General features: G+C 36.2%; 1 protein-coding gene across 1 annotated transcript in view; it reads left to right on the top strand.

The window, feature by feature from the left end:
• LOC135461803 (E3 ubiquitin-protein ligase rnf213-alpha-like) overlaps positions 1–12,115 on the top strand; it is a 132,250-nt gene that overhangs the window by 55,041 nt on the left and 65,094 nt on the right. Inside the window, 16 exon segments of the mRNA XM_064739048.1 lie at positions 37–181; positions 1,501–1,675; positions 1,984–2,224; positions 2,778–2,924; positions 3,369–3,465; positions 4,065–4,227; positions 4,803–4,900; positions 4,903–4,964; positions 5,485–5,550; positions 7,599–7,657; positions 8,331–8,528; positions 9,077–9,199; positions 9,982–10,105; positions 10,637–10,878; positions 11,208–11,290; positions 11,527–11,660. Coding sequence (XP_064595118.1) covers positions 37–181; positions 1,501–1,675; positions 1,984–2,224; positions 2,778–2,924; positions 3,369–3,465; positions 4,065–4,227; positions 4,803–4,900; positions 4,903–4,964; positions 5,485–5,550; positions 7,599–7,657; positions 8,331–8,528; positions 9,077–9,199; positions 9,982–10,105; positions 10,637–10,878; positions 11,208–11,290; positions 11,527–11,660 — 2,157 coding nt within the window.

Below are 12,115 nucleotides of genomic sequence, written 5' to 3'. Positions count from 1 at the left end.
TTGTGAGGCACTGATTTCATGCATATTTACCTTCAGGTGGATATATTCTGGAGAAGAGCAATCTTTGACCCGTCTGGCAAGACATATTGTTTGGTTAATGCAGACAAACTGGACTATGATGTCAGTGACAAAGCAGAACGTCAGCTGGAAGTTTACATGGAGAACCCATTGAAGACTAAGGGTAAATCCTTCTGCTGTTTGTCTTCTGTTGTCTCCAGCTTGAAAGTAATTAAGCCTAATTCATGCAAGGTTTCGACAACTTCTTATGTGTAACCTCCCTAGGTAAAATGGAATGGTCAAGGATCATGTACATGGACCCACAATTACAAAGGAGACTCTCACTAGTGTGGTCTCTGTGAGTTGAAGGCCAGCTCAGGCTGGTTTCCTCTCTTGTAGTACATGAGTCTAGCACCAGCCTGCAGATGGTTGTGTGTTTCCCCAGTGTTTTGTCCAGTTTCCTCCCACCATAATACTGCTGCCATCGTATAAGTCTCCCACTACCCTAATTCCTCTAAAATTTGGGAGAGATATTAGTAAGGTTGAAAAAAGAATATTACCTTTCTTTACCAGCTTTTATAAAAGTAAAGATATGAGTATGTTGTTCATTAGATGGTCTAACCATCTGAAGAAAAAGGAACTCAGTATCCCTGCTAGAATTACATATATATTGGCTAAAATGAGGAGACGAGGTGTCCCAAATTTGAGAAGAAATAGGTTACCTTTCTTGTCCTGCTGGTTGGGACAGTTGCTGGGACAGCACTATTGATTGTATTGTTGCTTTTTGGATATATGAATTTGTACAGTTTCACTTTTATCTTGTTTTATGTATATATATATATATATATATATATATATATATATATATATTGATGTACTTTTTATAGGACTCTGAAGTTTATGTTTCCTATATTATATATTTGTTTGCTCCATGAAGGCCTTGGGGAGAACAATTTCACTGTAAATTGACCAACTACCTTGGATATTTAAAGATTGACCCTGGCTACAATATTAAACTCCAATGAAATAAACAAATAACAAAAAACAAAAAAAATAATAGATGTATGCATGCCTGCGGTTTGGCATGTACTATTACAGGAAGTACTCATCATCTGAGGTTTAAGCCAGTATTTATGGCCTACATGTAGTAAATTGGCCAGTTTTTGAAGGACTGCTGTGTTTTTAATACCATCAAGTCAACAATTTTCAGTCTTGCATAAAACCCAACATGGCCTTCAAGTCTCGTAATCAAAAGTTTCCAAAACTTAAGGTGCAAAACTCCAGATTGATCCTTACCCAAAACATAATGAAGTTTTATGAATGTCTGATGTGCTGTTTTTGCCAAAAAAAAAATTATTGTCACTTTTGTAGAATTACTCAGCATGCTGTATTGTCATCGCTTTTAATTAACAATCACATGACCAAAAAGCCCAAATTCTTCTTCAGTAAGGAGTGACCACAAATTCTAAGCTAATCTTTGCCTTTGTCTGTTGTACAATGTAGACTACAGAATGGTGGTGCTGTGCTCATCAGAAAGAGAACAGAGATCCCGGATAGTGACAGCTCTGGAAAAGTACAAAAGACCTGTGTTTGCCACACAAGAATCCCTGAGCAAGTGTATTCAGGCTAGACTTACTAATGGGGATCTCCATGCTGCTTCGTGTGTAGATATCTCACAGTAAGTATGACATCATCTCATGCTTCATGCTAATACATATATCACTAACTGTATTCACTGAATTCTGAAACTTAAAAGAGCAGTCAAGGTTAGAACATTTGTTAAAGTTTGATATGACATTAACACATGTACTTTTATTTTAAACTACCTATGTATTGATGTGTAAAGCATATTGGTCTGATTGGTAGACTGTGGAATTTCTTGTTATATTACCACTCTCGAGCAAAATACATTTTGATTAACGTAGGAAATTTCTGTGGGAACTATTTCTGAACACTCAGCATCTGACTTTGCACGTGTGATTGTAGTTGCACTGTGAGGGTTATCAGGTCTTCACGAGCTGGAGTTGGCAAGACATTGTACAAGAACCGCTTAGTGGAGAAACTTCAGCAGAACTTTCCTCATGCAAGAAAACGTAAGGTAGTCCACAGCATTCCACTCCATGGCAAATCCGTGGATGCGTCCAGGGTGGTGGACAAACTTCTGGGTGACACCCCAGCACCAGGACAAGGCATCCCAAGGATCATCCACTTTGATGTGGCCTATGAGGTAAGTGGGCCCTAAAAATGGTCATGACTATCTCTGATAATTGGCTTTTGTGTGAGATAGACAAAACCTAAAAATTCAAATTTAACATTGCTCCTGTTTTAACTCATTCTACTAATGTGATTACAACATTAAGTTGTCTACCAAGCTTTTATTTAAAAGAGTGATTTATGAAATTATGATCAAAGGTACTTCTTGGGACAAAAACACATTATGGGCTTTAATGTAAGACCAGATCAGCTCAAGTAAACACGGTTATTAGCACCAAAAATATACTGGCACCTCAGTAACATGACATCCCAATTTGGTCGATCTGTAGCATCTGATCAGCCTTCATATGTTTGTCACGATAATGTCAGCGTCATTTGCAGCTAACAAATTTCATGCATAATTCTAGGTATATATGTTCTACGTAATCAGACTGGATTACCTCAAAATTTTTCTGTGAAAGGTAATATGTTATGTACATGGATATAAAATGTATTATTTTCTACAATGGGAATCACATGTGAATGGATGTCAGCTGATTTTATAACTTCTTATCATTATACTCTAGGTGCAAGAAGGAGTGGATTTCCTCCTCTTCAACTTGCTCATTTTGGGCGCCATACAAAATTCCAAAGGTTTTATGTGGCGGAAAACTGACTTGGATCTGTATCTGGTAGAAACTATGCCTCTGATGGTCAGAGAATCTGATCAACAGGTATTAAAGTTGTTGTTTTTTTTTCAATAGCTTAACAGCAGATAATGTAATTTATTGAGAGTTTTGTCTCAAGAAAGAACTATTAAACCATAAAATTAGTGAAATTTTAGACCAGTTAGTATGTTAGAAAACAGCTAACACATTTTTAGTCGTGGTCAACTTGGACATTCTGATTTCTTTAGTCATTCCATGTCTGGCAGCTGTTACTGGTTAAGCCTGAAATATTTATTGCCATACTTTTTGTAGATATTTAAATCCTACTGATATGTGAAGTTGGATGTTGTTAAATAATGTGCTATGTTAAAAGTTTTTAAGGTCAGTTGCAGTTCTTTGGTTGTGGGTCCCTTGAAATGTCAAGCATCTACGATTGATATACATGTAATGAAATAATCCGTTCAGGTGCAAATGAACAGGTCCAGATGTGATTTGTGGATTATGTTTCAGGCTGTCAGGTGTGCACACAGCACATTGAACTTCTTACCTTCAATCGAGTGCAGATCCCCTCAGGAGAGCCTGGAAATTCTGATGGAGAATGCTACAGGTCTGTCAGCAAGAACAGTGCTTTTAATTTATAAATCTGCAGTGTTTGTATGTGGAAAATTACGGTAAATCATTCACTGCATGCTTCCCTGGCAAATGCTATAATGCGAGTTTGTTATAATACCCTTGAAACAAGGCCTTGGGATCCTCACAGCACATTCATAGAATTCCTGTAACTGTGCAACAGGCTACTGTAGACAATGCTTCTGGAAACAATTGCTCAAAAAATTGGAAGAAAAAATGTGAAGATTCGGAAAAGTTTTTGAAGTTATTGCCCTTCAACTTGTGTTCAGAATCCAGACATAAACTTGACAACATATTTGGGATGTATACATGTATGTATGTATGTATGTACATGTACATTGTGTGAGTTTTTCTTTGTATAACTCCATTTAATTATTTAAGTTGAAACAAATAAAGAATACATTGTTAGGAACATACAGTTAATGATTCAAGAAAGGTGATTCAAGATGATTCATATTACCTTATGTGTAAGGAAATGACAGGATATGCTGATCAATAATGAACAGAAGGTAGTAGTTAGAGAATAAATATTTATAGATATATCTTTGATCTGTATTTGTGTGATGCCCTGTTCAGGATATACTGGGAGTGACAGGCTTTTTGACGAGCAGGAATTTAAAAGTGCCACATTTCAAAGACCATTCCAGTACCTGAGAAGAGTGGATCATGCAGACTTCCAGAGTGTGAACCCCAACACTACAGAAGGGAACCTGATAGAGTGCCTGGAAGTCTTACTTAGGTAGTAACTGAATTTAGTAGCTGGTGTTCATGGTACTGGCTGTTATGCATCCAAAAAGATATGTGAAATTCTTCAGTATCACACTAGATGATCTGGATCTCTGATTTGAAATTCATGTACTGGCCTTCGTAGTGTTTGTAAGCTTTCATTGTGGACTTTTCCAAATTGTTCTGGCCTAATTAATCTGTCCATTTGTTACTCCTAAATTTGTTTGCTTAAAGTTTTCAGCTATTTTACAAGTGACCATTGATACTTGTATGTATGACTGATAAAAATAATTATAATTTTTGGAAGAATTTTCTGTGAAAGTGTAATAGAACATCATTTTGGAAACTAGAACATAATGTCCTTACTTTATGTGATCAGACCATGCAAATTTTTGGCCACAAGTACAAATGATATTATTTTTAGAAAATATATTCTGAAGTGTTGATGTTGTAGATTTGTGTATCTCTTTTTTAAGACAATAGTGTAGGTATAAGTACACGCGTATGTTTATAAATGATATGTAGTTATGGTTTATATATATATATATATATATATATATATATATATATATATTGTGTTTTGTGCAGACACTGTGGCATCCCTGACCCCTCATGGACAGAACTGCGCCACTTTGTGTGGTTCCTGAATGTCCAGCTGAAGGACTGTGAGTCATCTGTGTTCTGTGGGCAGCAGCTGCTGGGGATTTGCCAGGATTCCTTAAATTTGTGGTCAGATTCATGGTCAAGGATGTCACGGGTAAGATAATGTGGACAAGAGCTCAAGGAACTATCCCAGACTGCGTACATGTCATATATCTGTGTGTAAAAATGTGGTACAAAAGCTACATGTATGATCAAGCTTTGTAGTTACATGTGAAAGATGATTTACTGATAATTGTGTATTTTTAAATTAGTTTGACCTCTTATTTGATTTAAATTGGAAACATGGGATGATGCAGAATTGAAATTTGTAATAAAGAAGGACTGTCCCTAAATTAAGCTGCACACTTCCAATAAACCAAAGTTATCCATAGTTAAATTATCCCAACATTGTATGTTTGTGTACACCAAAGTTTAATTTGCAAACCAACTGTAAGTTTCCTGTATTTCTTTGCAGTTTAAATGTTAAAGAAAGTTGTTCAGCAATTGTGTTTGTTTGGTTTTTTTTGTGAATATTTTCCAAAATTGTTCTATATTATACAGTATTTTAAAAAGAAACTCAGTGTTTAGTTGGTTTGATGACAAAAATACATTGAAATTTTCTTTACAGGACTTTGCTACAAGATCACTGAATCTTTCTGAAGAGACCCCAACCTTTTGTGAAGCTCCAGATGAAGTGAGTATATATATATATGTAGATTAGCAATAACTGTTATTAACTATCGGTAGGTCATGATATATATCATGGAACCTGTTATCAGTGACAGTAGATTTATGAAATTACCTTTTAAGTTTACTAATGAAAGACTTTACTTTACGTCAAGGTATGAAAAATATATATATATACAGGTATTTTGGTCTTGGCATGCTTGGGAGCCTCTGTTTTTGTCAGGTATCTAGCATATATCATTTACAATTCATGGATCTAAATAGTATCTATAACTTTAAAAATGGTTGAAGTAAGATTCTTATAAGAAACTTACGTGTACATCTACGTTTGACAGTTTTTTCTACTCATTAAAGAAGATAATTTGATAATTCCCAACACTGAGAGCGAGGTTCCATGTGTCAAACAATGCAAGATGGCTGTAGGTTCATTTGAAGAAATATTTAGCAATGAAAAATTGGCCACATATTCTAATTCATTGTCTTCATTTTGTGTTTAACTTCATAAGCTAATTCCAATATGATGTAAGGCAATAGTATTCTTTACAGGTCTCATCTGGTGTAGTCTTATCTGGCTTAATTTGACAAACGTGTGTATTTCTGTATTATTTCCATAATCTATTTTTCTCCTTCAAATATGGAACCTACAGCCCAAAACAATTTTCAGAGTAAAAACATTAAAGATATACTTACTTTGCTCTTCAAAAAACATTGATCTGTGGCCTATGGTAAAGCTGTAAAGTCCAAAATACCTTGTCCAGCTGTAAGTAGGCCTTTTAGCAGACGGCCATGTTCAGCTTTCTTCACTTGTGACCTCTGGTGGCTGTTTATGACACTAACAAAACAGTTTACTATAGGCTAAGGGAGGTAATGCAAAGGTAACGAACTCAACTCTTTCTAATTTTTAAGATGTTTTCTCTTATCTTCTTCACTTGGCCCTTGGCAAGATGTCATATATGATAGTTCTTAAGAGGTTAGTAAAATATTCCCGTTGATTTTTTTTTTTTTTTGATTAATTGGAAACCTTGCCATAATTAAGGTTATGTAGTTGAAATATTAAGTTTAATTCAGTATTCTAGCTGAGTAAATATCAAAGACAGTAAAGGAATTATTTGCATTTAGTCAGGGTGTAAATTAGGAATGTAATCGTAGAGATGGATTTGAAATAGCGGGTACATACTCATTTCACTAGCATATATTACACATATGAATGACATTTATAATAAAAATTAGAATGCACCAATTTTTGATTGCACTTAATGTATTTTTTGTAGTTTGTATGCATGGCTTTTAAAAGTCAAAAACAGTTTATTGTACATGTAGTGAATTGAAACTAGGTACATGTACCTCTATATAACTTCAATATGAAGAGCTACAGTTTAGATGTGAGTTTCATCCATTTTCAACCCAGCTATGGCAGCTTTTGTTCTGTTGTGGACTTCCACATACGTGACTTCTAAAATCTAGAAGGGGAGATGTATTGCCAAAGCAATTCTTCTTCCAATTGCTTGTTCACCTTTTAATTTGACGGACATTATATTATTATAAATTAAATAGTCTTCAGTAGATTACATCATGAAATGTCAGTCACTTTCTGTGAATTAATGTGAGATATTTGTGTGTACTGTGCTCTAAACTGTATTTCACTTAAAGTTTGGTAAGTAAAATGCTCTTTCAGAAGCACTTAAAGGCCTGAAAATCATACTTTTGCTGCCAACAACAATGTAAAAATTTCCCTTTTAACTTCACAAAAAACCTTGAACTTCATCAAAAAAAAGTGGCTCTATAAGGTGGATGAATTGGTCAGAATCAAGCAAGGTGTCTCACTTGAAAAATTCTAAACTTTAGGTGTAATACAGTGCTGGTTGACGAGATATCACATTCATATTACCTGTACTTGGAAATCTTCTCACAGATAGTATAACTACATCTGTATAGGTACAGTGTTAGCATTGGCCTTGATTATGTGAGGCTATAGTATTCTCTACAAGTCTCATCTGCTGTAGACTTATCTGGCTTAATTTGACAAATGTGTGTATTTCTGTATTATTTTCTCAGGCTGAGGATGAAGAGGAACTACTGGAGAGGTACCAGATGCGCAGAACCTGGGAGAGCAGGTGGGTATGGAGCGGGGTTTGGGGGGGGTGGGGGGGTGGTGAAGTTGACAGGTCATGGTGGGATTGGGGTGCGGATAACTTGAAGAGAAACAAATTGTAAAAAATGAAGTAAACATCAGTAAAGTAACGATGAAATGACCTTTATCAATTTTTGAAATTTAATGTGGGTTGGATTTATGGATCACATTACAAATCTGTATGTATGTCACCAATGATGACACACGCACTCTCATGAAGATTAACTTCACACTAGTTCTAAAAGGTACAAAAAGCTTAGTTTAATGTCAGGTTTGCAGGTGTGGACATTAACTTTGTGATCTGTAAAGCCTACCTTCAATCCACATGTTTCAGTACATTTATTTCAGTGAAAAAAAGCAAAACATGTAAGTAATTTTAGATATGGTTTTGCATAATTGTTGTACTAAAACCTTCACTTCAGTCATACATGGAAAGTCAGTCAGCAACCTGTTGATGACTGTGGGTTTCCTGAAGTTTCCTCCCACCATAATGCTGGCCACAGTAATATAGTCATGAAATATTCTTGAATATATATATTATATATAATATATATAAGTAAAACACCAGTATGACTGGAGAGGATAAAGTAACTTGTGTAAGTGTTCACATCACAAAAAATTAGATTATTGATTTCACTTTTCTTTGATCATTTCAGCCCACATCCGTACATCTTTTTCAACCCAGACCACAATTCAATGACTTTCCTAGGGTTTAACATCGTAGGCCAAGCTGGGGATATGGTGGACCCACTGACTAAGGAGGTTTTGGAGGCAGCCATTATGCCAAAACAGCTACAACAAGCTCTAGTGAGAAACAGAGTACCGCTGACTGAACACTTTGACAGTCTCCCCAGGTGAGCTGACACAAACATTTCACTCCTGTAGTTAGCTTTAAGACATTTTGAGAGTCAAATCCAGCTCATGCTGGTTTCCTCTCCTGTTGTACGAGGCAAGGCCTGACAGCAACCTGCAGGTGGTTGTTTCCTCTGGGCTCTGCCTGGTTTTCCTACCATAATGCTAGCCGACACTGTATAAGGGAAATATTCTTGAGCACATGGTGGAACACCAATCGGATAAATAACTAAAAATGAATAAATCTTGACAGTTCACCAGTAACGTAAATATTTTAGCACAGTGTTACATTCTAACGTGCTTTTCAGCTGTTGAAGAGAGTTTAGTGTATTCTTACTGGCATGGCCTCTGTGAAGGATTCTTGAGGAATAAAACCCATACAAGTGGTTTCTCATGCGTTCAAACCACTAGGTTTGACGATAGGTTTGTCTGGCATTTGTCATGATGTGTTCTCTTCTGCCACTGTAAAAATGAGATGTTTTTGGTTATCCCCAATAAAATCAGTATATAAATAAATAAGATGATTCTTGTGGTAATGACCTGATTTCAGAGAGCAGAAACTGATAAAGTTGTGTCGTGTTATGGGGATTGAGGAGATGTATGATCCAGATCATACGTACGAGCTTACCACAGACAACGTCAAGAAAATGCTGGCCATATATATGAGGTTCAGGTAGGTTACCATGCAGTCATGCATGTAGAGTTGTATCAGTTTTCTCATGCTAATAATCAACATAGTGTTTTGATTTTTTTTTACAAGTCATTAAGCTGTTAAATTGAAATGTTGACAAAGATTGATTCATTACCTAATTACAGTAAGAATATGTTGATAAAGTATACTGCACTCAGCAAACACTAAAGCAAACTTGTTTGAGAAGGCATTATGGTGCAGGCTCAGGTGTTATTGGAGAAGCGCTATGTCATGATTCTGATTTGTGTAAGGTTCAAGATTTTATCAGAAAATGAAAACCATTTAAGTAAATCACAGCTCCTATGATATATTCATTAAGACTGAAATTGTCCAGATTGTTGTTTAATACGATGCTGAAGCACTTTTCATTAAGACGACTTCAGTCAGTTTTATAAATGTTGACGGCATACCTGCTCTGATCTTTAGCAGGTAACTGACAAGGTTTAACTCATTTGACCTACAGATATGCACACCATATTGGTGGAAGACAAGTCGTCTTCAGCAAACGTTAAGCTGTTCACACAGCTCTAGCTTCATTAACTGCTTATTGCCATTAACCCCCATGAACAGTGAGGGTGGAGGAGTCTAAAAATTTCTTGTCCAAGGCCGAGTTTGAACCGTTTTCTGCTGTGTCCTTGGAAGTTAAAGACAAATGCCACTGCCCACTCCAGTTTTGTTCTCAAGCAATTTCTCAGAATTGAGTGTCCGACCTTGAAAATGCTGACCTAGCTGTTTGACCTCTGTGTTCTCACTCATTGATTTAGGTGTGGCATTCCAGTCATTGTGATGGGAGAGACAGGATGTGGAAAAACCAGATTGGTCAAATTCCTCTGTTCTCTACAGAAACCACCTGAGCTTGAGACTGTCCCAAACATGGTCCTGATGAAGGTGAGTGGCAGTTGTTATAAGGTATTTCATAAATCCTCTCACAATTTACATGTACATAATATTACATAAAAACTTGGTGGAGCAATGCCCTTGCAGTGGCAGATCATCCAGCTTTTCCTTATTAGTAAATGATATAATTTAATTAAACACTAACTTCTGGACGTCTTCAAAATTGTTACCTGGAAGAGCTTTCAGCTCTGATTTTATAGGAAAGTCCCAGAAAGTTACAAAAATTGACATGGAGATGCTGAGAAGTTCTTTTTTTTTATTATTAGCATGGTGGTGAGAAACCATCCACAGGTTGCTGAGAGACCTTCCTACATGTAATATTTCTTTGATGAAGTCTATTATTAAATTAGAACCTTCGAAGGTCTGTACTTTTTCTGTGGAGCTTTGATATGGCTGCAATACTGCTGAAAGCAGAATAATTCATTAATTCATTCTTTAGGGAGTTACATCATAATTGTGGCATTTCTTAAGGAATTGTGTGACTTGACATTAAAAACCTTGACAAATACTCTATATCACAAGGTCCATGGAGGTACAACTGGGGCAGACATCATCAGAAAGGTGAACCAAGCCGAGGAGAGGGCAAAAGAGAACTGTGAAAAGTATGGCTCAAGCATGTTTACTGTGCTGTTCTTTGATGAAGCAAACACAACAGAAGCCATTGGTTTGATCAAAGAAATCATGTGTGATGGCTGCATGGATGGAGAGCCCTTACACCTGACCTCTAACCTCAAGATAGTGGCTGCCTGTAACCCCTATCGCAAGTACGTGTCTTCTCATGCACAGTGGTTACATTGTAAGGCTTTTTAAATTGTGCATGTTACCAAAGATGTATGTATGCAGGCTTCTATACTTTGTTCCATATTTTGCTGAAATTTTACCAGTGATCTGATTACTGTCATTATTAAACATTGCTAGAACATGGCAGTAACACTCCTAATGTAAAGTCATTCATTCGTTTATTTTTTATCAAAACATTGACATAAAATGGATACAGAGTGAAAATAATTGCTTTTAGCAGGTTTTAGGTAATTTGACCCAAAAAAAAAATTTATAATTTGATTGGATCTAAAAAGTTGTGTCTTTGTTGCAGACATTCAGATGAGATGATAAGAAGACTGGAGCAGGCAGGCTTAGGCTACCATGTTGAAGCAGAGAAAACTGTGGACAGACTCGGTACGTGTGATTGGTGTCATGATGTACCCTGGTTAGCCGTTCATTCAAAGTGTGACGGTAGAGATAAGAAATTATGTTGCAAGTTTTAAGTCAAACTGTCTGCTATTCAAAAAAAGTATACATAATGTGGAAAATAAACTGTCACCTTTGTGAAAAAACTGCATATGGAAATGTGCATAACGTCCAGTTTTACATGTACACGTACTGCATAGAATTTGCTGGTTCTCCTTGACAAGGGTCTGTACCAATGAGGAGACTAGTATACAGAGTCCAGGCCTTACCTCAGAGCCTGTTGCCACTTGTCTGGGACTTTGGTCAGCTCGACACCATCGTGGAAAAGATGTACATACACCAGATGGTGCAGAATTGCGTAAGTAGTGAAGATCGGCTGGCACAGCATGGTGAACGTAGTGCAGAACTTTGTAAGTAAATTTTACTACGGAACTGTGTAAATAGTTAATGTCAGATGGTGCAGCAATATTTAAGTAGTTTATGTCAGATGATGCAGCAATATTTTAGTAGTTAATGTGAGATGGTGCAGCAATATTTAAGTAGTTAATACCAGATGGTGCAGCAATATTTAAGTGCATAATATCAGATGGTGCAGCAATATTTAAGTAGTTAATATCAGATGGTGCAGCAATATTTAAGTAGTTAATACCAGATGGTGCAGCAATTTTTAAGTACATAATATCAGATGGTGCAGCAATACTTAAGTACCTAATATCAGATGGTGAAGAACTGTGTATATGTCTGGTAAAATCCAGGTACAATAAACCAGATGGTGCACATAATAATTCTTCAAATTTGTAATTTTGTTTCGTT

This window comes from Liolophura sinensis, chromosome 1 (assembly GCF_032854445.1).
Source record: "Liolophura sinensis isolate JHLJ2023 chromosome 1, CUHK_Ljap_v2, whole genome shotgun sequence".
Lineage (NCBI taxonomy): Eukaryota > Metazoa > Mollusca > Polyplacophora > Chitonida > Chitonidae > Liolophura > Liolophura sinensis.
The sequence above is the reverse complement of the archived record's forward strand: the minus strand, read 5'-3'. Positions and strand labels throughout refer to the sequence as shown.